The 25,969-nt window shown below is 41.1% G+C and overlaps 1 protein-coding gene across 2 annotated transcripts; it reads left to right on the forward strand.

Annotated features, from left to right (window-relative positions):
• Window positions 1-1,085: 1,085 nt before the first annotated feature.
• On the forward strand, window positions 1,086-17,067 carry Cnep1r2 (CTD nuclear envelope phosphatase 1 regulatory subunit 2). 2 transcript variants are annotated; one of them, XM_070527700.1, is made up of 6 exons: window positions 1,086-1,378; window positions 1,483-1,554; window positions 1,673-1,746; window positions 4,706-4,815; window positions 5,243-5,297; window positions 9,015-10,552. In XM_070527700.1, exons 1-6 carry the CDS (start codon window positions 1,351-1,353, stop codon window positions 9,030-9,032), a joined length of 357 nt encoding a protein of 118 aa, XP_070383801.1. In that variant the 5' UTR covers window positions 1,086-1,350; the 3' UTR covers window positions 9,033-10,552. The 2 variants fall into 2 exon arrangements, with proteins under 2 accessions (XP_070383801.1, XP_070383799.1); XM_070527698.1 differs by lacking the exon at window positions 9,015-10,552 and adding an exon at window positions 11,969-17,067 and having other exon boundaries at window positions 1,088-1,378.
• The last annotated feature ends 8,902 nt before the right edge of the window (window positions 17,068-25,969 follow it).

Here is a 25,969-nt window from a genome sequence, read left to right on the forward strand (position 1 = left end):
ACGCATTTCATTTTTGGGACATTTACAACGGTATAAAAAAAACTGCAGATTACATCGCACGGTATCCACTTCCTGCAGTTCAAAAATAATATGAATACTTGTAGAGGTACTTTACGCAAAGAGAAATGTGGCGCGGCCGAGGAGCGTTGCGCCCAAGCCGCTCGGTAAAGCAGCGCGCAACAAACGACCGTACGCTAGTCTTACCGACGAGCACAAGCATCGCATAATTCCCTTTAGGGATTTTCGGCCTTACTTTCATTCTTGTCTAGGCTCTTAAGAGTAGTATGTGTCTAGCATGCTCTTAATTTTTACTACTTCTTCTGTTGTTTTTCTTCCTTTCTCTATTTATTTTTTCATGTAAATATAACATTCGCTGTATGTCCATGTAATGTCCATGTTATGTCGATGTATGTCCATGTATGTCCATGTTACATATGTCCATGTAATGAAGGGAGGAGATGCGTCTGGGACAATGAGTACCGCATAGGATTGTTGTCCTGGAAGACCCTGGATCAATTTTACCTCAGGACGCTCTCTTTCTCTCTCTCTCTCTCTCTCTCTCTCTCTCTCTATTTCTTTTTTCTTCTCTTTAGCAGACCTAACAGAAGACGGGACAAGAACGTATACCTACCTACCACAACATTACTGGCATGAGGCTAAGAATTCTTCCCATTAACAAATGTAGGAGCGCTTGTGAGCAGTAACTTGGTCTGCTAATGGTCCACAGGCATTCTGTTTCTTTATAAATATATAAAGTGATTTGCAACTTCCTAACACTCTTCCGAAGCACTGCGCATGTGTGGCGGTTTTACATGCGAGCCAACTGCAAAAGCAGGATTCGTTCTTTGCACAAAATTTTAGGCCTTACATTTGCGTCTGGGCACGATCGTACCCAATATGTTTTGGGATTTGTACACCAAAACAACGACTTGTGCAACCAGGTGCCGGGACCAATTAAGTTATTTTCCTTCCTCCATGCCGGGTACTACCCGAGAAGGCGCCATACGGGTACGCGCGACAACACCGAATCGAAACCGAAACAGAATTAACTATGAGCTTTAAAGGCCAAAGTGAGCCAAAGCAAGAACCGAAGCGAGTCGTTTAGGAGCAGCCTCTGGAAAATGTAGGAGTTCTAGGGGTTCACTGTACATCTGTACCACAGTACCCCGCGTGAGCGCAGACAGTTGTACGCGTACTGAACAAACTAAACATTCTATGGTCACTTCGGTGGCCTTGCTGGAGGACGTATAGTTTGAGGGCGTGGACATGTGTGTTCATTCTCCCGTAGCTTTCTTGTGAAAAGGCTGCCACTTTTGCTGAGGTCGTGCGCTGCTCGCTCAAACGCTCAAAATGTCACTTGAACAAACAGCTTGTGAGGGTGAGAGCACTTGTATTTCTTCGCTCATAAACACGTGCGCAACGCTCCCGTACGTCTGAGGATGTGATCTATTGTCATAGTGTTATTTCTTCGTTTCTACCCAGATCTCAAAGCCTTCGAACGGCGACTAACGGAGGTGATCGGTTACCTGAACCCTCAGACGAAGCGTTGGAGAAGTAATTTCTTACCGCTTCACTTTGGCAACCGTTTGACATTCAAAACGTATTTATTTGTACCTGTCGTCCTGAATAATACTTGCCACTGTTCCAATTTTTGCCACTTTCTCTCCTCCAGTTATTCTCTTCATAAGCTCGATCTGCACGGCGATAGGTGCTTGGCAGTGGTTGATGGACCCGGTCACGTCACAGGTATTTATTCAGCAGACGCTTAATTTTGAGTGCGAAATGTTTTGCGGACTGCGTATATCGGATTCGGTTTTCGCAGATTAATATGTTTAGTAAGGTAATATCTTTACGTTCGGTTGATAACATTTGTGTATATTATCTGCATTCGCGCGACCTGCTGAGAGGGAGGTGGATCCTCCTAAACTTAAAAACGAATATTCTTGACAGATAAGCGGTCACTTCACGTTATACCTGTCGGTGTTCTGTATGTATAGTGTGCTTAGCTGTGCATTATTTCGGTTAATGTAGAACCTACAGCGGCACTCACTAGCATTGTAATGTCCCGCTCTCAAGTTCGTGCGGTCATGCTGTCACTCATTTCGCTCGTGGCGTTCACAAGATGATTCGCTGAGGTGTCCCGTTTTATCTGGCTGACTGAACACCCGCACTCACGCCCCTAGTTTATCCAGCACGTGTTTTATGTCACATAGTCAGTTTAAGAAGTAGTTTTGCTAAATCTGGCAGAACGCAATGGGACAAGCAAAATTGAACGCCAACATTCTTAAGAAATTTTAGCCGCCTAGAGCCTGTGCTGCATATCTTCTACCACTAGAATAAGCCTAAGAGTTCACTTCTCAGTAGGGGGTTTCCATGTGATGTATCAGCGGCATTTGGAATTGAGCACATATGTGTTGCTAATGCCACCAAGACATGCGGTTTATAAGCTGACTAGCTTGTCAGCTTGTATATAACGGTGTTCCTTATGTACCACTCTCCAAGAGATTAATAATCTCACAGGAGCATCGACCAGCACTAAGATGATCTGCATGCATGCTACTACGCTCACTGCTTCACAGATGCACTGTTGTGAAATGGCACTGACCGATGTGCCGGTCAACGCTCCTATGAGTTTGTTGAATTGTTGGAGTGCTGTACACACACACTCCAAACTTCCTAGTGATGTTAGTAGCTGCAAAATCTGTTTAGTAAAGGGACATCTGGCTTCTTGAGCTGACGCAGTACCAGTAGAAAAAAAATGAAGCCATGCGAACCATTTGTGCAGCTTGCTTGTAAAAGGCATACAGTACTGCATAATGCAAAGTTCTAGTAATGTCAAGTTCTGGTGATGAGTGGCTAATGTAGTGTTCACAAGTTACTTGTCCTGTGGACAAGTATGTGAAAGCCGCTTGAGTCAGAACTATTTGCAATGCCATCACTGTGGCTGCATAAACAAGCTTTGGCCAAACCAAGACTGAGATTTTGTAGCGATGTTTTTTTCGATGTTAATGCCTTTTCGGTGCTTTTCGTGTTGAGTGCTCAGAGCGACGCTCCAACCCAGGCGAAGTGTCAATAAAGGCATCACTACAAAATAGCAGCTCACACCACTTAACACTGTCATCCAGACCTGTACATTACAAATAACATGTCATTGATTACTCGTGATGAATTACATTGTTTGATAGTTTTGGTCAGTTACATTTTTTCACTCAATAATGCACATTGCAATTCAGTTACTTTTTTCAGTCACCGATTGTATGTGACCAGTTACTTTATTGACGACAGAAACTGCAAGAGGCACTACAGCTTTAAGCATGTGAATTTGCTGGGAATTACAGTAGAGTACCACCAGTTGTGCCACGCAGAAGCTTAGTGAATATGCTTGTTCAGACAGGCAAATCTTGCACTCTTTATTTATTTCCTCATCTTAAAGGCAGGCTACGCAGCCTGTATTGTCAGCACTGTATTTTCCATCTCGTGATGGTTTCGCATTTCTATACAGTACAAGCGTTATTAGAGCCAGAATGCTCATGTTCAAAGAGTCAAGATTTCGCTTTTTGTTCCCTTATTTCCCCATCCAGTGTTTTTACATTACATCAACTAACTTACTGTTCAGCGCACACATAGAGCAAACTTTTAATGTCGCTGCTGATTTCCTCACAAGTAAGGAGAGAAAATAACCAACAAATACGTTTAAAAGCAATTTTTATTAATAATAAACAATGTGTGAAAGGCTGCAGAGGAAGCACTGAAAGGGCCAGACAAGCTCATTCTGTTTGCTGTATTTGTGCAGTGTTAAAAAATGTTGGGAGATACGTAAAAGTAGTTAATCACTCTTTAGTAATTGGTCAGTTACATTCATGAGGCAGTAATGGTGGCTGTAATCAATTACATTTTTCAATGAAGTAATTGTAATTGGTTACTTTCTTCTGTAACATGTACAAGTCTGCTCTCATCACAACACATGTGAAACTTCACTGTTAACCTTTGTGTTGAATCCACCAGCAATTTATTATCTATGCAGTTCAATGATATTCTAAACTATAGTGGCCGAGTAGCAGTGCTATTCTATTGGTCTGCACAATGTTATGGCGTTGATTCTTGCCCATGGTGACTGCATGCTGATAGGGGCAAAATACAAAAAATTGTTTACTTAGATTTAGGTGCATATTAAGGAGCCCCAGCTGGGCCAAGGTTGTTTATGTTGCTTTCGGTCTTGAAATCATGCCACTTGATATTAATAAATATAATCCATAAGAGCCCTTTTCTGAAACCATGCACTTTAGTCTGCTCAGATAAAATAATGAGCAGCCTAAAGTGCAGTGAATAGGAGGCAAATAGCAGGGCGGCCGCATGCCTTGGCCCTGATGTAGTTGAAGTACTCGGTTCACACATGACACCACATCCAATAATTTTGTATGTAATCATGCTGGTTCATAATTTTGAAACTATGACCACCAAAGTATTTCAGATGCTTTTTTTTTTTACTTTCGTTTTATGATTGGTATTGAACTGTTGTGGTTTACAGTTTGTTGTAAGCTAATTTCTAGACACTGCAAACAATGCATTTGTCAACTTGTGCCCAATTATTCACATGCACGAGGTGGAAAACTAGGGCACAAAGTTCTACTCTTTAGTGCATGCCCCCTTTGCTTTAGATGGCTGACGAGGAACTTCTGTTCTCATAGCTATTGTTCTTTTACAGGCCACATTTGTGCAGTCATTGATGAACCACATGTTCTTCACCATCAGCAGTATCATCTTGGTCATCCTGTTTCTAATGGGCATTCATAAAAGGGTGGTCACTCCATCCATGTATCCTTTTTTTGCTTTCCGAATTTCTATAGTTTCACGCACGTAAGTGGTCACAAAGATTTTGTGCTGGCATATTTCATTTGGCCAAGACCAGATGGCACAATCATGCTCTGCTGATGGGCAAATGTTCTGTGAGAAAGTTCTAAGCGTGGTTCTTTATCAGTAGTTATGTACATAGTACTGATGATGCATTGGAAACCTAGAATTTCATACTGTTGCAGTAAATTAGTGATTTATTATCTTGAAAGGGGTGCTCACTCTACTGAAGGTGGTGATGTTTAGTGGAGATGGAGATGCCAACATCTTTGGATCATTACATATGTTTTGTTATTTGCACCATGAGCAATTTTCAGTCTCCAAATGTGCTTCTTCTTTTTTCTTTTTTTTTACATCTTCAACCCCCTTGACTCATATACAAAACTTCCAGCATTGTTTCAAGAGTGCGAAATGTTCTGTCTGACTTCAACATGTCCTGTGATGATGTAAGTACATGTGAACCATCTTGGCTGTCATTCTTGTCAGTCACTATTGACTCTACTTTCAAATGAGCATTTGCAAATGCAGCTGTTCTGTCAGACCAACTCATGTGGGCCCTATTTTTATTTTCATCAGCAAGAAGTGTTTGTGATGCCAGTGAGGGATCAGGGTTCTATTATGTTTGTTCTTGTGTGTGTGTGTTTTTGGTGACATGGTGAAAGGGATAGTTGTGCTTACATTGTAAGTATTTATGTTTGGCATCATTTGTTGATCGTATTCCCTGTTCTAGTATGTGATTTTACTTGTAGGCTGTTTTAATGTGCAGTAAGGAAAATTAAAAGCTGCTAAATAGTTCTTACTGCTGTTTCCTTTTATTCATTAAAGGGCTGCTCTGGCAATATCTTGTTTTCGATGTTAGTATAAATGGTTTTTCAAATTGAATAGATCCTCCTGTCGCATGCAGAGTGGTTTGATAAGATTAAAAGCTTCTATGATGTTTACGGAAATGTTGTCACTTCACTTCTCCTTCCGTACTTCTGTGTGGCTCAGTGCTCCTCGTTCACGCTCTTGTCCCATTTTATTCACTAACTTCTTTCTCCACATTCGGCTGCCTTTGGTGCTGAGTTCTTCCCATCTCTGTAGCCAACTTCTCCACAGCTTGCCTCTTGTTTTGCAAGGAAAGCTTCACTGTAAAAAACACGATTTTGAAACCGAAATTCAACTGGGTAGCTTGAAGAGCCTCTTTGTGCGATGACATGGGCACCTACCCTTCGTGATTGCAGTGAGCATCAGCACAGTGTTCTCCTTGAAGTACCTACTGTAGTTTGGTTTTGCAAGCCTGAAAGCTTCCTTCAAGCCCAAATATAAGAAGTTAAAGAAAATCAAAGAAGCTGTTCATTATCATGTGCTATTACATTAAGATGTCTTAAGATGTCATTAAGATGTATTGCTATTGCGCTTTACAGATACCTATGAGCCAATGTTATATCTACAGGGTGTATGTCGGGATTTATTGTTTGATTACTCCAAACAGAGGTGCGCTCACTGGTACTGCTTGACAGGCACCCACTCCTTGGTCACTATCATCTGCTCACAAATTGGGTGCTGACAGTCAGCAAGCACAGGATGGCTAGTACAATATCGTACATTAATAGTGCAAGTTCGGCACATGATATGATAATCCTTCAAATTCATTTTCGGATAAACTAAATAACTTTGTCGTACTGTTGGTGTAAACAGTCAGAGTGTCAAAAAGAAAACATATTAGAAATTTTGTTTTGATTCCTTGGCCCTGAAAAATTGCCACAGTTGCCCTTTTATTAATGGTTGAATTGTAACATGAACCTATTTTCTCTTTTATGCAAACTGTTCTTAAATCTTGTATTGAATTATTGCAACTGAAGTGAAGAAATAATATATTACTCTTGGGCGATTCCATGAGAGATCACACATGTATGTCCGCTTGATATATTTGTTTTGTCTGTTTTCATGTGTGTGTGTGTGTGTGTGTGTGCGTGCGTACGTGCGTGTGTGTGTGTGTGTGTGTGTGTGTGTGTGTGTGTGTGTGTGTGTGTGTGTGTGTGTGTGTGTGTGTGTGTGTGTGTGTGTGTGTGTGTGTGTGTGTGTGTGTAATGTAGGAATATTCAGACTGCACGGAACTGAAACTATAATTGCCAAAAAGCATTCCCAGCAAGCCAGAAAAATATGTGAATGTGGCAGTGCAAACGTCCTCCTATTGCTTACCATGATATTTTTGGATTTCATGGCCAAATTAAATGCAAACTAAAAACATTGTGTTGAAAAACATTTCTGCTCATTTTAATACGCTTCACAGTAAACTTGTTTCATGCATCTTTTTAGGCTGTCCATAAATGAAAAAAAAATGTAAAAAAATTTCAAACGTGACCCTAATTAGAAAAGTTTTGTAACTTTATGCATCTTCGCGTGTTTTCTATTTCACACAGAAACTTGAAAGAAGCGTCAAACAGAGAACATTCTCTTTGCAACATTTATGCAAAATATTATGTTGTTTGTGATGCCAGTCAGGGATCAGGGTTCTCTTATGTTCATTCTTGTGCGTGTATGTGTTTTTGGGGGGCATGGTGAAAATGATATTTGTGGTTACATTGTAAGTGTGTATGTTTGGCATCATTTTTTTATCATATTCCCTGTTCTAGCATTTGATTTTAATTGTAGGCTGTTTTATTTTAATGTACAGTAAGGAAATTGAGAAGCTGCTAAATAGTTCTTACTGCTGTTTCCTTTTATTCTTTAAAGAGCACCTCACCAGGCCCCATAGCAAATTTTGGTTATACGCTAGAAGTTGTTGTGTCCTCTAAGGAGCGCTCAGTCGCAAGAATTTTTCAAGTTGGTTCATTAATAGCCGAGATAGAAATGTTTCAGTGCCACAAGCCCATGATTTCAGAAGGCGAGCGCCACTGCCAAGAGAGACACTCTCTCCACTTGGCCTGTCTAGCCTCCATAATCGAAATTCCTTTCCTGCGTTCTCCCATACCGGACCTCGAGGATCACGTGACGCATAAGTCACAAGCCCCACTTTCTTTTTTTTTTTCTCCTCGCTTTATTGCTGTGCGGCACTTTTCGGCTGACGGTGTCGCACACGAGCTGTTGTGTTCGTCTCATTTCACACAGCACACAATTGTGCGCGCTGTGCTTGAGAAGACCTGACTAGCAGTGTAAGTCAGTCTACACAAACACTGAGGCAGACACGAGCAGATCACAGACCATGATCGCGTGCTGGAACGTAGTAGAAAATGGCATAGTTTCAGTGTCAGTGCGTGCAAATGCACGACGTGGGAACAAGCAGACGAAACAAAAGTACATCTCTCTTGCTGCGGTGTGAAGTAAAACAAAAACACGCAGACGATCGGTTTGTGTGCTTTATTATTTCTCTAAACCTTAATTCGTCTATCGATGCAACAGATAAATATTCAAGCAACATATTACACTAATAACAGATGTTGCCTTGAATAAATCTCGAAGTCGCGAGTCACTAAGAGCGACGTCACAGCAAAGATACATGTATGTAGACGGACTAGCCCGTATACGTCGTCCCTCCATCTTGGAGTGTGTCGCCCACAAGGAGAAGGGCAAACGACGTTCAGTTTGAAATTTCAGCTCTTTCTGCGGCACTTAGCAATGTAATACTTAGCAGACACAATCGTTAGCATGCATTGTATGCACGGCACTCGTCAGCTGAAAATGGCCAGACTTAGTGGGGCCCTTTAAAAGGCAACTCTGGTGGGTTTTTTTCTTCCACGTTAGAATAAATTTTTTTTTTCAAATTTAATAGATCCTCCTGTTGCATGTTGAGTGGTTTGATAAGCTTAAAAGCTTGGAAATTTAGGATGGAAGTCCGCTTATGTAGGGCGATATGTGGGTGTGATAATGTTTCCTCATTTACCTTATTCACAAAATATAATGGGCTAAAGTGGCCCATGTTGAGCGTGCTGGCTTGAGTACCTTTGCTGGATGTCTATGGGTTTGCATTGTATGCAGATCTAGTTCTAATTTCCTTGCTGCTTCAGAACTTCTTTCTGGCAGCTTGTTTTCAACCAAATTTTATTGTCGGATTTTATTTATATCTAGCGGGTGCGGGGGTTGGGGTCTGCCGCCCTTTAAAGTGCTAATGTGTACTTAGTTAGCAGCCTACAACCTCTGTGGGCATTGCACTTATGCCTCCTGTATTTGCTTGTCAACAGCATGCAAGACATCGCTAGTGCATGTTGTGGCTGACTTTGCCAAAACCCACCTGGAGCACACAGTAAATCGCCTGTAAGTGGCACCAAGGCAAGCTAATCCATAAGCAATAGAGCACTTCCATAATCAGCAGGTGTGCCAACATGCAGATGCTACTTTACTGCCTGCACCCCATTCCCCACATTCAGTGGATACTGGAACCTTCTTTGGCACCACCACGTACAACTCACACTGTGCCTTCTTAAAAACTGGGCCTCGCACTGTGCCTTTTTTTGTTGTTCGGGCTCTGCCCAAACAAAAAGGCCATTGTGTCAGTCATCACGAATGGCCAGAGAGATTGCATCTCAAACTGGTTTATGAAACGTTCTATCTGCGCGATGTTCTAGACGTTCAAAGCAGCTCACCCCAAAAGTGCCATTGCCCTGTCAGTGTTTTATAGCCTGCGTCCAAAATGGGTGCTGCTCGTACCACAACAAGAGGTTTGCATTTGTGGTTATTGCGCCAATGCCAACCTTTGTGTTTCCGCACTTGAGAAAGTAACCAGCTTGGAAATCTCATCGAAAGGCATGCAAGCATTGTGCCATTGTGACTCCCCAACCTCAGATTGTATGTTAGGTGAGTGCGAGTGCTGCCCATGGAGTGCTGCCCTCATTCTGGCCAGTCTGGGAATGCTCGACGAGGACGAGGTCACATTTGCTGTTTGGGAAAACGGTGCATTGATCAAGAAGACGTCATTTCCAACCCTTTTTGTGAAAGAGCTTGGCAAATAGTTGACGAAATGGATTCTTCACGAATACATACGCCGCACTTAAGCCACGGCTATTCATGAGTTAAAGAAGTGCGAACAGCACGTAAGAATTGTTCTGCATTTTGATTTTGTGGGAAGCTGGACTGTCCTTCTTTCAAATGAAATACAATAGTACCATTGGCACAAGAAAGCTAAATTTTTCACCTGTGTCACCACGACACGGAACACACAGCTTTGCTGTTGTGACGACATGCATCCTGAGGCAGCGTACGCATGCTATGCCCTAGCACTTGCCTATTGTCATGTAACATGCGTCAGTGAGGATGCAGCGAGCCATATTAAAAATAGGTACCAAATGCATACACTCCAAGTATTCATCTGCGAGGTGGATATTTTCCACTACCGGGCATTGGAAGAATGCCTGTGATGGTGTGAGTGGACTGCTTAAGCACCAAGCTTCCATGCACAACCTTGAGTCTGGAAGCGCCGCTTTCATTCAATTGGCACGTGAGATGTTCTCCAAACTTAGCGGCGACCTCCTCAAGAAAGTGGCCCTGCTTCATGCAGCTGCTGCAGCCATCGAGTATCATCGTCAGCAGAAGTCAGTGGAGTGGAAGTCAGTGCCGTGTAAGCCTGGAATTCAGTTATGTCATGTGGGGATGTGTGCCCGTGATCAGTCAAGCAGACATGCGCTGTCTGTTGTGAGAACTGCCGCTAGCCAGCTAACGGTGATTAAACCCTTTTAAATATTAATTGCTAAGGACATGCAATAAATTTGTTCGAGCACCACAAGTAGTGTTGAGTTTGTTCTCTCTTGCGTCCCAGAAAACAAAGCAGAAGACACATTCTCTGTTCTTTCCACAATTAAAAACCCAGGTATACCTTCCTTCATTTGTGACAACCGTTGCCTTCTCTTTTTTTTTTTTTTAAGAAAGTAAATGTTAACAAACCAGAACAAGTCATTGCAGCACTAACGCTAGCATGCATAACATTTGGCCCATTTTATTTTGTGAATAAAGCAAATGAAACATTATCGCACCCATGTTTTGCCCAACATAAGCAGCCTCCCATCCAAAATTTTTGCAAAATTGGAACTGGAGTTTTTATTGTTAGTATTACTTGAAAATGAGTTTTTTTAGCAAACTTGTTTATTCAGCTACTTTTTTTATTCTTTCATGTTTCATGTAGGAAAGTAACGTTTTGCATAAATGTTGCAAAAAGAATGTTCTACATTTGATGCTTATTTTTTCAAGTTTCTGCATGAAATGGAAAATGCGCCAAGTCGCATCAAAGTTGTAAACCTATTCTGATTTGGGCCATGTTTGGAATTTTCTTACGTTTCTTGTTTTTTTGTGGACAGCATAGAAAGACACATGGAACTAATTCACTGTGAAGCATATTAAAATGAGCAGAGAAGTTTTCAACACAACATTTTTAGTTTGTACTTAATTCGGCCATGAAATCAGAAAATATTGTGGCAAGCAATAGGAGGATGCTCGCGCAGCCACCTTCAAATATCTTTTTTGGCTTGCTTTCTGGCAATTGTATTTTCAGTTCTGTGCTGTTTGAATATTCCTGTATGACATATAAAAAAAATAGACAAAAAAATATCAAGCGGTCGTGCATGTTCGATCTGTCGTGGAGTCTCCCTATTGCTGTGTAGTGTTAAATTTTCCTGGAAATTTTAAATCGCTTTATATGGCCCTCCACAATTCCTTTGCTGTTTTGATGGCTGTGTTTTGTTGTAAGGTAAGAGTAAATATCTTCAACATTATTATTAAAGCTTGTTTTGCTTTCTCATGTAACTAAGAAGTATAAAAAGGTGATTGCATTTCAATGGGGGCAAAATGCAAAAAAAAACACCCGTGGTGCTTAGATTTAGGTGCACGTTAAAGAACCTCGGTGGTCCAAATTTCCGGAGTCCCCCACTGCAGCGTGCCTCATATTCAGATCGTGGTTTCGGAACGTAAAACCCCATAACTGAATTTTTTTTTAAAGGTGATTCATGCACTCTTTCATGCTGCATTCATTCTAAAATCTGAAATTCGTACAATGGGGAACAGGAGGGCACTACTATTAATAATGTTATAATAACCACACTGGCAGGTTGTGGCTGCCTATTATTTGTAACAATGTTGCCAGAAACTGTTGCAGGGTGTTATTGAAGGGCTATTTGCATTATATGACAATTGATATCTCTTTCCTTAGGGTGGGAGGCTGATTCTACGTCCAAGACCAACAACCTCATGATGAAGGAGTGATTCTGTCCTTAATGGGGCAGATCTCAAGGCCGTGGTCATACTTAGACCTTAAATGACTCTCTCCCTATTTCCACGAAATTTCTTCTCCATTTAATGTATCCACAGTTCTTTAACCCCACCTCAAAAGCATTCTTACAAACGCATACTCCAGTATGGAATACAGCAGAAATGTCGAATGGATGGACGCTTCCAACTGTTGTGCTCATCTTTTGCAAGCAAGTTGTTGAGCCCTGACTGAACTTTGCAAAATGTCGTTCATGAATTCAACTATAGTGCTGCAACTGCTGCAACTGAGTGTTTCATGTTGCTTACTGGGTGCTTCCCCTCCCACCCCTTTTCTACGTTTTCTTTTTTGTTAGTAGTATTTGTTAATGACACTTTTGTTGGCTTCTTCTTTCATAGTACTATATTGTGTGCCTCCACTGTCCTCTGCCTTTTATTGTCATTTTATTTTTGACTTGCTGTCAAATTTGTATGCTAAGGTCTTGTGCGTGTGAGAATATTTTGTTAGATTAAAACCTCCTTGTTTTCACCTAAATTTTTACTTATTGTACCATGGAAATGATTCTTTCTTGGTGCTTTTAGCAGATTTGTTGAGAAAGTTAGAAAAGGATATGACACTACGAAAATTGTTAGAGATTAATAAAGTGCTATAGGCACCTTTTGTCTTGTGGTGTAAACAAGTACTGTTTCCAGAAGCTACGTACAGTGTACAGGAATATTTATGAGCTAGTATTGGAACAGTAACCAATGCCTGGTTTCTTTTGTAGTATTGCACGACATATTCATTTTTATTCAAGGTTAGTAGAAAAATAGGCATCGTGTCTTGTCTCGTAAACTAGATGTCAACATACAGTGCTTCGCAGGGGACAGCCTACCATATATACATCACTGCACTCTCTGACCTTTCCCGGGTGTTAGCATATTATGGGTACAATTGCCACCATGGGAAAGCAAAAATTTTCTTTTGTTTTTTTTTTTTCCTCACATATTTATCATATGTTTATTGCTGTAATGATAACGGCACATACTTTACAGACTTGTGTTCTTAAGAACACGTTTTCTGTGCTAATTCCTTATCCATACTACAGTTTCCAGGCAATCAGACATCCACAGTGAAATCTTCATTTACTATTTTCTGTATTCTTATTGACAACCAGCTTGAGTAATTCCAAGTCTTTGATGTACTTATTATTACTCATAAATGGGAAACTAGAATGGTGAAAGTGTTCAGGCATAGGCGTTATGGGTGTCATCACTTGATATTGATTGGAACTTATCCATTCTTCAGGAAGATATATCTTTAGCAAAAGGAAAGCAAGTAGATCTCCAGCAGAACAAAATTACTCTTTTCTGAAAACTAACATTTCTCTCAAATTGGTGACCCGGGTGATATGCCTGCAAAGTGCTGCCTTAGTAGGCCTCTGCAAGGCAAGCTGCTACCTTTGGCTGCATGCACACAAATCTGTCAGCAATGTGCCCTCAATTATCTAACTTTTGGCCTCGTTCAAGCATCTTTGCAAATTTGCTTAGAAAAGTAAGGGTATTCTGACTTGAGGCAGGTTTCTTTTTTTTTTTGCAATTCACATTGATAGATTCTTTGGTGCACATTTATTTGCTTCCCCCCCCCCCCCTTGAGACATTCTGAATTTAAATTGTATTATGGAAAGTTTGACTTTTTAACCGATATAAATTAAATGTATCCAGTTCGCAATTCTTGTCAATGTTTTCTACCTTATAATTTGTCTGCTTTTACAAAAATAAGCATATACAATATAAGCAATATTGATGTCTGAGTGACTAGGTGTCTGATAGAGGGATTTTTAATAGATATTGTGGGTGCACATGTTTTGAAATAGATTTTGGAGAGAGAACCCCCTTTCATAGAGATAGAGGGGATTCTGAAGTAGTGTGCTCAATTGAAGCTTGTAAACATGTAGATACTTTTCTGTAGCATAGTTCTAGATAATGAAGCAGTGAAGCAAGTGTGTCGCTACAGAATTCCAAAAAATGTTTTTAGGCTTTTTATTAATTGGAAACTTTACTGATGGATTGCACTGACTGATGGCTCATGAATTCTACGTCTGTTGTAGAATTAAAACCATTTGTACTTGCACTATTATCGTTATCAATGTGGCATTATGGTTGCGTGAACACCGCAGCTGCATTTAGTGCCATTTTCCAATCAATAAGTTCAGTAGCCTTGTAAGTGCTCACATGCTGAAGTAGCTCATAGGCGTAAAGCATTTTAGTAAATTGTTTAAAGTCATTGTGAGTCAGTCTGCTACTCGGAAGCAGTTCCACAGCCATCTTCTCTGCGTGTGACATTGCTGAATCTTCTGACTGCCAGCATTTCTCGCTTTTTTGATTGTGCTTTAAAGAGCACACAGTTAGTGCTGTTCCTTTGCACTTGCCATACAGTAATCATGTTAGTTCTAGCAGTCTTGCTGCCTCATACAGTTCACCTGTTTGTGGCCAAATAGAATGTAGTTGATTATTGTTTTGCTTGTATGAATATTATCATCTTTCTGGTACAATTAATATCAAATGCTTTGCTTGGCAATTGACTCGTGAAGCACTTTGAAAGTGTGCTTTGCCTAACGCAAAGTGATGTTTCTTGTGACGTGTGTCTTTACTACTTGATATCGTGATCATAGGCAGCCCTATCTTTGGGCACAGCAGTATTAGAATGTTTCTTGTACCAGACACTATGCACCACAATGATTATTCAAGTATGTGCACCCAGTGTTATGTCACTGCAAAACTTTGGTTACAACATCAAGCGTGAGGCGCCTTTGTCAAGCTTTATCCTCAAATGTGCACAGTCAAAGGCCTTTGTGTTTGTCTTGTTTAATTTACATTTACTTGTGTCTGAACACACTGGCAGAATGTGGTAAGTCTTGTTGTTTTGCAGAAGTGTGAATAAAGCATCAGAACAACAACAAAGAAAAGGCTAGCTGTTCGTACTTTTTCAAGCTGATAATTTTTTTTTTTATTACAGTAAACAACATTTACTTGTTAACTTGGTAAATTGCGGTTCCCAATCGTAGCATGAAAATACTTTGAGGGTACTAAATTTCATGAGAGCATTAGGTGTGTGATTGTTTGTAAATGGAGACGAGGAAGCAGTCTGTGAGCAAATGTTTGGAGCGAACTAGAGTGGGAAATGTCGCAAAGCGCTGGTTGTGAGCCAAGAATGGCATGCAGCTAGGAGCAAAGGGGTGCGGATGCAACAATGCAAGCTCATTGTGCCTTTCAAAATAGCCACCAATGAATTTGACCAGTACTTGGAAGAAAGTGATGCAAATTATTTGAATATGATGTATGTACAGCACTAAGGCTGTCACCAGTTCTATGCAGTTTTTGTATTTGCTGCATACTTCACTCTATGCATACTTTTTTCTTTCCAGTATGTTCTTTGTCCTAACTTGCATAGCTTGGGACCCATATAGCTGGCCAGTTAGCATGTTTTCAGGTATTCACTCCATATTATTTATGATGGCATTAGTTCACTGGCCACTCTTTCATTCGTTAGTTTCGAATGCATCATTTGCCCACTGCTAAAATGAGCTGAAAGAAAAGGCGCATAACATGTTATGCTGTTTAGAAAAATAACCAACATTTCTTTAGGATACCAGTGTGGTGGCTTAGTGGCTGTGACACCCTGCTGCTGGTTGCACATCTGATTGTAGAGAGAGAGAAAAAAATTTATTTACAGAAAGGCAGAGAGGTCAACCTGAGCTATAACTTGCTCTGGCTCATCTGATTGTAATTCCAGACATTGCAGCAGCGTTTTGATGGGGCAGAATGCAAGCACTTAAAGAGACCCAGGTTGTCAAAATTAATCCAGAGCCCTCAACTACGGTCTCTCGTAGCTCCTGTGCTGCTTTGGGATCTTAAATTTCATCAATCACTCAACTTCTGCAGGATACAATACCTTTTCTTATATACATGCGAGGCCACTAACCCTTTTGATGGTTGAACAAATAAGATTTACATAACTGTATGACAAGATCAATACGAACAAGAATAGAGTGAAATGTCAAACATGTGCAAACATTCTTATTGAACATGAAATGAAAACATAAACAAAGACGCATTGATGTGTTAGGCAAGTTTGTTTTGAGAGCAGACAAGTGAAAATGCAGTTGCCGTCTATAGAAATGGAATAATGTATGATGGCGTGATGTTGTGCAGCAAAGTTTTCTGAAGTTCTGCAGCAACGTACGAAAGAAAAATAATTTGTAGTTATGATGTACAGGATGTGGAGCACTATAGATGTAGATCGCAATGAATGTTTTAGTTTTTAATATGCTTGCATGATTACACGTTGTGCAAATGCTTATAAACCAGTATTTAAAGAGACACTAAAAAGCACTAAGTCAGTTTAGACTGATAAAGTATTATCTAAAAGCTCTATATTTATTAATTTCTCGGTAATAGGCGAGTTATGACAAGAGAAATTTTTTAATTTCACGCTCTAACCTCGGCGCCGATGCATCAATCAATGTGACGTCACGAATTTCAAAAGTATCTTCTGTTGCCTGGGCTGTCATGGGCTTGGTAAAAGTTCTCAAAATTGAAGTTCAGTCATTGGCTTCTTTATAAATGAAAAAACTAAGTAGGGCTTAACAGATGCCGTCAATATTCATAATTTGACGGTGAGCTGGTACCGGAACTTCAAGGCAACATTGCTCCCAGTATTTCATTTTTTACCAAGCCTCTAATGGTAAGGATGGCTTTTTTTGATATTGTGTAATGTAACACTGTGATCATTGTAATTATGTCCCTTTGAGCATGACACTTTATTTTCCTGACATTTCGAATGTTTAGTGGTCCATAAATGAACTTTACCGACTCATTTTTACAAGTGAAAAGAATACTGTATGATGCTGTATTTTGTGTCACTGACTAGGTTTCAATGTTGTTTGGTAGGTTAAGTCAGAAACTGCGATTGCATATGTGATGTGAAATATTGCGCCTAATTGCATCAAGAATAAAATTAATTGTGCATCATTGAAAATAAAAGGTAAACTTTCATCAGAATATATGTTTACCAAAGGTGTTGTTTCTTTAGAACTGAAACTGCTATTTATAGCAGAAGCATCCACATTGGCTGTGCCATCATGTACCCAATGACACGCGCACTAGGCACACCTTTAGTCATCCAGAACCGTGGTGCCGCCATTGCGTCGAGGAAGTGGGCTCGTCTCGCACCCCGGAGGCCTCGGTTCAATTCCCACACAGACTGAAATTTACCAAATTTTGTTTTCAAAGCCATTAATTTACTTTGTTTACAGGAACCTCCCTGAGAAATTCGATGTCAATGCAAGCATTTTTTTACGTGTTTTTACTGTTTGCGCTGTCTGCCATTTTTGGTACTATATTAGTCACACCGACTACAGCAGATTTTCGCTCAATGGGGCTTATAATGCTTTTGCATTAATAATATTCTACTCCAACAAGAGGTCTGTGTGCTTTCAAAATACCTATAGGCCAACAATACATGTCCAGGTTTTATGTAAAAATTTAATTGTGCAAAGTAAAGATACGCTCACTGGCAGCACTACGTGAGTCAGCATACAGGACTAATAGAAACCCTTTTGCTGGAGCTTCCATTCAGTGCACTTATAACTTCATCACAGGCTGAATTCTAGCTGTCTAGGACTCTGGTTACTAACACTTGTGAAAACAATCGAGCAGCCAACCAGAATAACGGCATTTACAGAAACACTCATTAACTTATGTTTCGCAAATGTACCAAACTTGGAAATAAAATTTGAACAATCTAAAACTTGTTCACGAGTTCTCAGTTGGGATATCAGCGATCACCTCTCTCTGTTTTACCATCATTGAGCTTGCAAACCACTCGCTTAGTGCTATCTTTAGTAAGCAATTTATTGACGACTGTAGCATAAACATATTTCAATCTATAATTACAAGATCTAACTGGAACAATGGTTATGCAGTGCCAGGTCCTTCAACATGTTGCTATACTTTTGCATGTATAACAGAGAATTGCTATGACAGCACCTTCCCTAGAACAAAAGCACAAGAAAGTGAGGAAAGAATAGACAACCCAGAAACTGTATAATTGTATCAAGAAGTGCTACCTGGTTTGTTTCTTAAGACATGATCCTACAATTTTGCAGAAATGTAAATGCTTCAGAAACAGACTAAACTCTGACCTAAAAAAAAGTGAAAAAAGAATTTTACCAGTATAGATATTTGAAGCATCTACACAAAATGATCACATAACCTGGTAAATGTTGAATGGACTCACAAGTTCTTCAAAGTGTTCTGTGCCTGCAAAGCCAGTAGTAGATGGTGCACATTACTCTGATATGAAATTAGCCAATATGTTTAATGACCACTTAACTAATGCTGGAGCAAGTTAAGTGGTCAGGATCATATCCTGCAAGCAAGCCATCCTGCAAGCAAGCCTAGTTTTCCCAATGCCCAACTGCAACTGTGCAAGCTATAAAGCATGAAATGCTTTAGCTCCTGTTGTCGGCAACCTTCAAGTGACCTTGAGCGAAAAGCCACAGCCATTATCCAGGCACTCAAATGAGATCATTTGGGCAACTAGTCAAAACTTAAGAAAGTAGTCTCTGGGCCCCAACCCTTTGTACAGGACTACATCACAGATGCTAGTTACTGCCCAAACAAGTTACAAAAAATATTGCTTCAGAGTTCTTCATAATGCTTGTTCACAATATCACTCAAGCTGCAACTTCTAGTATGCTGAAGTTTTATTTGCAATGTCCAATAGTCAACGTTCAAAAGGCACGTACAGGGAGACGGTTGGCTGTGCTCTTTTGAATGCCAGCGGTCCGCGAGTTCCGCAGCGTGGGTTTTGCGTCGCTTCGAGAGATGGCGCCACGCTCCTTCAGGCACTTTTCTTCCTCTAGCTAGGCAATGCGCTCTGTCTCCCTGGCATCTTTCGCTGCCTGTCGTGCCACCTTCAGCTGGTTTTCTTCTAGCTAGGCAGCGTCCATATGTGCCAGTACACAGTATGGCATGGTGCGGCGTGGTGTGGTGGGATGTGCCATTGCAAACATGCACTACACCCATTTTAAGATTGTGGCTAGTATTATCTCCAACCGATCTGCCTTGCCGGTTGCCATTTCATGCCTACATCTACTCTCGAATATGGGAGAGCCAGCAATTTTTTTAAAAATTGCAATACTTGTAACATTGTGTTTGTCTCCTATGACTGAGGATGAAATACTCTATATTCTAAATTCTGTTGACAACAGGTCCGCTGTAGGCATCAATGACATTGAACCCCTGCCTATCAAAGCTGATGCCTCTGATATTCATATGCAATCAAATATTAGAATCTGGCACTTTCCCAGAAAAAATTAATTGCTTGGGTAGTGGTAGTACATAAAGGAGGCAAATACGATGACCTAAATAAATATTGAATCATCTTTATGCTGCTGCTCTTTCCAAAATTGCAGAACAAATCATATATAAGCGTCTTTATAGCTTTCTTTTAAGTAGGAAAGTGAGAGTACATGAGCAACATGGATTACAAAAACAAAAGTAAACTGCAATGAGAGTCATGCGAATGAGAGATATAATTATCCATAACAGACAAGCAATTTCTCTCTATTGCTATTCTGCAAAGCCTTTGATTCAATTAAACACGGTATCCTACAGCAGAATGGTTTCTGAAGAGTAGCGCAAGGACTTGTGCAAAACTACCTAGAATTTTTATTATTCGTTCAAATCTTTCCATGGTTTCCAGTCTAACAAAATTTTAATGAAAAATTAGGGGGAACCTTCCTGAATGGGAACTTTCCAGGATATGCATAGCATTATATAGCAGTCGGCATGGGCAGAATGTGTTATGCATGGTAATGATGTGTGTGGGGGTTATGCTGATGCAGTATGCATTATTTATTTATATAGGTGTGAGGAGTATGAGCAGAGAAATGTACATATTTACATTGCTGAACATGTGCATTCCATACCACGCCGACTGCCATATAATGCTACGCATATCTTCATCAGTTCTCGTTCAAGGAGGTTCCGCTTACTTTGTCTGCACGATGTCCAGCGCACTATAGCCAACACATGCCATCATAGACATCGGAGGGGGGATGGCTGTGCGTGCACGGTGCATAATTAATTAAAGAGTGGCACATCCTGTCATTTTGGGTCTCCTTTAGTCACCTTCCATCCTTACTGCTCGAGTGTTTACCAGAGCATCCCATACTGCTTGCTTAGCCCCCTTCCATCCTTACTGCTCGGGTGTTTACCAGAGCATCCCATACTGCTTGCTTAGCCCCCTTTATATAGACGCTTGGAATGCGCTTAAGCATCTCTGGCCTAGGTTTAATGCCTCCTTTCTACATGCAGGAATGGCAAAAGCAGTCGGGATTATAGAATGGTTAGCGCTGGTGCGCCTATTGCTATAGCAGAAAATGGGTCACTTGTCACTGTGCTCCGAATGGCAGCTATCAACCACACACACAGTGGGTCTAAACTGCACATTCTCGTCCTGTATTGGGAAAGTCGTTTTCTGGCTTCAAATGGAATTTATCGACTGATTACCCATACAATGCTACGCATTATAATATGGTGTTCCACCTGGATCAATACTAGGTCTGTTTCTGTTATATATTTACAACCTTCTAAACGTTCCGAAATCTGGCAATGTAATCATCATCATCAGCCTGTTTTATGTCCACTGCAGGACAAAGGCCTTTCCCTGCGATCTTCAATTACCCCTGTCCTGCACCAACTGATTCCAACTAGCGCCCGCTAATTTCCTAATTTCATCGCTCCACCTAGTCTTCTGCCGTCCTCGACTGCGTTTTCCTTCTCTTGGTACCCATTCTGTAACCTTAGTGGTCCGATGATTATCTAACCGGCGCATTACATGACCTGCCCAGCTCCATTTTTTTCTCTTGATGTCAATTAGAATATTGGCTATACCCGTTTGCTCTCTGATCTACACCGCTCCCTTCCCATCTCTTAATGTTATACCGAGCATTCTTCGGTCCATCGCTCTTTGTGCGGTCCTTAACTTGTTTTCAAGCTTCTTTGTCAGTGTGAAAGTTTCTGCCCCATATGTCAGCACTGGTAAAATGCACTGATTGTACACCTTTCTTTTCGATGATAATGGTAAGCTTCCAGTCGGGAGCTGACAATGTCTGCTATACGCAATCCAACCCATTTTTATTCTTCTATGAGTTTCCTTCTCATGATCAGGGTTCCCTGTGATTAGATGAGGTAGGTAAACGTATTCCTTCACAGACTCTAGAGGCTGACTGGCAATCCTGAACCCTTGTTCCCTTGCCTGGCTATTCATCATTATCTTTGTCTTCTGCATATTAATCTTCAACCCCACTCGTACACTCTCCCTATTAAGGCCCTCAATCATTTGTTGTAACTTGTCTGCATTGTTGCTGAATAGATCAATGTCATTGGCAAACCGAAGGTTGCCGAGGTATTCACCGTCAATCCTTACTTCTAAGCCTTCCCAGTTTAATTGAATACTTTTTCCAAGCACACAGTGAATAGCATTGGAAAGATTGTCTCCCTGTCTGACCCCTTTCTTTATAGCTATCTTCCTGCTTTTCTTGCGTAGAGTTTAGGTGGCTGTGGAACCTCTGTAGATATTTTCTAAGGTATTTACGTAAGTGGTCTGTATTCCTTGATTACATAATGCCCCTATGACTGCTGGTATTTCTACTGAATCAAATGCCTTTTCGTAACCTATGAAAGCCATATAGAGAGGCTTATTGTACTCTGTGGATTTCTCGATTACCTGTTTGGTGACATGGATGTGATCCATTGTAGAGTATCCCTTCCTGAAACCTGCCTGTTCCCTTCTTTGACGAAAGTCCAGTGTTGCCCTTATTCTATTGGAAATTATCTTGGTGAATATATTATATAATATTGGAAGTTAGCTAATGGGCCTATAATTTTTTAATTCTTTAACGTCTCCCTTTTTATGGATTAGTATAATGTTGGCATTCTTCCAGTTCTCTGGGACCCTTGAAGTCGCGAGACATTTTGTATAAAGGGCCACAAGTTTTTCAAACATGATGTCTACTCCATCATTAATTAAGCAAACTATTATTCCACCTTCTTCTGCCGCTTTTCCCCGGGTCATGTCTTACAAGTCCTTTCTAACTTAATCGCTAGTTATAAAAGGAGCCTCTGTTACCTGTTCATTACTACTTCGAATGGAGGTATCGTGGGTGCTCTGAGTAGTGTACAGGTCAGTATAGAATTCTCCCGCTGCTTTTACTATATCTTCGAAATTGCTGATGATATTACCCTGCTTATCTATCAGTGCATAAATCTTGGTTTGTCCTATGCTAAGTTTCTTTCTCAGTGATTTCAGGCTGCGTCCATTTTTTACGGCCTCTTCAGTCTTTCTCGCATTATAATTTCGAATATCACTTATTTTTACCTTGTTGTTCAGTTTGGCAGTTCTGCGAAGTCTATCTTATCTCTTGAGTTGGACACTTTCATGCTTTGTCGTTTCTTTATTGGGTTCTTTGTTACTTGGGAGAGCTTGCCTACTGTTTGCCTTGGTGCCTTGCCTCCCACTTCAATTGCTGCCTCTGAAGCCAGCCTCGTTACGGTTTCATTCATTACCTCTATGTCATCATCATCATCTCTGTTCTAAGGCTGCATATTTGTTTGCAAGTCCCAGCCTAAGTTTGTCTGCTTTTACCCTTACTAGACTGGCCTGTTTCTTCTTGACTAATTTTACTCTTTCTCTCTTTGTATTGAGGGAAATTCTAGCCCTCACTAACCTATGATCACTGCACTTTACCCTACCCAACACTTCTACATCCTGCAGTGTGCTGCGATCGGCAGAGTATGAAGTCTATTTAATTTCTTGTTTCTCCATCAGGGCTTTACCAGGTCCACTTCCTGTTGTTACGCTTCTTGAAGAAGGTATTCACTATTCGGAGCTCATTCCTTTCCGCAAACTCTACCAACATCTTTCCTCTAGTGTTCCTAGAATCGCTGTCATAGTTGCCCATTGCTTGTTCACCAGCCTGCTTTTTGCCCACTTTTACATTGAAGTCAGCCATGCCTACAGTATACAGAGTTTGCACTTTTCTGATCGCTGATTCAACATCTTCATAAAACTGTTCTAGTTCATCGTCCTGACTGGATGTAGGAGCATAGGCTTCTACTACCTTTATTCTATACCTCCTATTTAGCTTTATTACGATTATTGCTACCCTCTCATTAATGCTGTAGAATTCGTCAATGTTGCCCGCTATGTCCTTATGGATTAGGAATCCTACCCTGTATTGTTTCTCATCTGGAAGTCCTCTGTAGCAGAGGATGTGGCCGTTAGTCAGCACTGTATAAACTTCACCAGTTCTTCTAACCTCACCAAGGCCAGTAATATCCTACGCAATGCCTGATAGTTCCTCAAATAGTTCCTCCTGCTAAGTTAGCTTCATTCGAGAGGGTTCATGTGTTGAACATTGCCAGGTTCAGTTTCCAGTGGCGGCCTGTCCGGGTCCAGAGATTCTTAGCACCCTCCGCCGCGTCGCAGGTCTGGCCGCCGCCTTAGTCAAGTGCTTCGCAGTTGCTGGGGACTAAGGGCCATGGGTTAATTGTAGGAGTCATGGGGGAGGTAGTGGCCGAATACTGCACTAGGAAGGCCAATTTCGGTTCTGATGAGGGAGTGTCTTTTGTTGAAGCTTAGTGGGCCTTCCTAACTTGGTTGCACCTGGACTAGTAAACCCCATCGGCTCTCGGCATTTTTTTCTTTTTTGCCGGTCCTAGGCACCACTTTAAGCCTGAAGATGTAATGAACTGGAGGAGGTGGTAGCTCGATGTTCCACCTCTGCTCCACGCCACAGCCTCAGTCACATAGCTGCGAATGGAACACTTCCAATGGAACACTTCCATAAAAAATGAAGAAAAAAAAGATTTGAACTTCTGACTATAGCAATCGAGATAGATAACTCTGTAGGTGGCAAGGCCACCTTATGGTGCAGAACACCAGCCCAGACGATCCTACATGCCTAAAAACTCTCTTGAATTATCCACGATAGATGGATTTTGCTGATCATGATAGGTAGCACAATAATATAGCATTATTTCTAAAATTTCGATTTATAAATTTCTAAAACAATTAATGAAAAACAACTATTGTAGCCATACAGAAGCAGTTTTGATGTTACAAGGATGATTTCCAGAGCAATTGCTATTTATGCCATGGCAAATGGCAGAACTTGCTCAAAGTCTAATATCTACAAATCAAGTGCAGTGTTCTAGCGCAATTGCTTGGCGAGATTTTGTGCGACTTTGTACCAGGCATGTCAAAAAAAGAAAAAGGCCTTCAATCCTTGCTGTGAAGGTGGTTGGTCAGCGAAGCTGTAAACGACAACTAGAATGATTACCCATTGCAACATAGGCTGTAATTATTCATGACGACATTCAGATGCACTTTACTTAATTATTAGCCTAAGACGTTTCGGCAGCCTGCGACTTGGCTTGCGCCACTACTTTGTGCACCTACAAAGAGTGGACCAGAGAGAAGAAAAACTCACCATGCCTAGTATGCACTTTGCTCTTCAGAAGTATTCACTATATGTGGCCTTCTCATAGCACTATCACAACACAAATTGGTTGCTAGGTGGGGTCTTCTTTTACATACAAATGTAGTTATGTCACTCCCTGCTTCGTATGCTACAGTCAAGTTGCCGTCGCCACAGCAGCTTGCGCAACAGTAATCTTCACCGGGAAATGTATGTGGGGAGCACTACATGCTTTGCATTGTATGTAGGTGCAGGAGTGCCTTATCGATTATGTGGTTCGGATGCTTGTTTTGAGCTTGTTCTTTACTGAAACTTATGCTGTTCTGTATGTTGTATGAGTGATTCCAAAGAATGTATGCACTGTTTGCTTCACTTTGCCGAGTGCTTGTAGCCTCTGCCTTGCGGGGATATGAGCCATTGCATTTGGGGATATGAGCCATAGATGATGATAGTTTTCCGTCGATGTTACGCTACGACGAAATCTTGGGATCCTAGCCACAGACAGCTTAGCTGTAAAATATATGGCCAGCAAGGTGGCTGGTACTGTGTGAAGATAGTGAGCTTGGCACACTGCCAAGAACGCTGTCACCCATAAATTCCAATGCATCTGGTTCCAAGTCGCGCAAAATCTCGCAAAAGTGATGATATTCCCAAAAGTAAGCGCACCAGAATACCACGCCAGTTGGTAAATTTACTTTATTATGCATATTGGGTAGTAGGGCACCTCACTCACTAGATTTAGGCATTGCATAGTAATAAATGCACTGCATAGATAACACAATGACAATCATGCCTGCAAAGCATTACACCAATCTACCCTGCAAAAACACCTGAAAAAATTAATGTCTAAGCACCCTTCTTGAATAAGCCACTTGGCAAACCTGCAAGATGACATCATATGCTTGGTGCATCTACCTCACGTGTGCGCTACCTGCAGAGTACAAATAGCCAGCAGTAGCATGAACACAGAGATTCCCATGGAACACCGAGTCGTGCAAAAACATCTCTGGAAAACATCACATAGCAAGGGAGACAAAAAGAAATAGAGGCTGGGATCGTGGGGGCAACCCTAGCCCCAAAAACAGGTGGGCCCTTGGCTCTGACATGAGAGAAGACAGCAGAGGGATGTTGCTTGTGGGTGATGTTCAAGGCAACAGGAGAGAGCTTCTGCAGCAGAGAGGGTAGCGCACCTTCTCGCGCCATTGCTTCACAAGTCCTTAACTTCTATCGCAGCTACTATTGAACCCCTTGGGTATGATGCTTCCTGGACAGCGCTTCACATCTAGTGTACAACCAAAATTTCCTACAGGAACTAGCGCAGGGCCTTTTGATGGGCTATTCCTGCGTGATAAAGGCAGCAATTCTATGTCTAGAAGACCAGTAATAATGCAACCTTCCGAAATGGAAAGCCGTTT

Source organism: Dermacentor albipictus, chromosome 1, assembly GCF_038994185.2.
Source record: "Dermacentor albipictus isolate Rhodes 1998 colony chromosome 1, USDA_Dalb.pri_finalv2, whole genome shotgun sequence".
Classification (NCBI taxonomy): Eukaryota; Metazoa; Arthropoda; class Arachnida; order Ixodida; family Ixodidae; genus Dermacentor; species Dermacentor albipictus.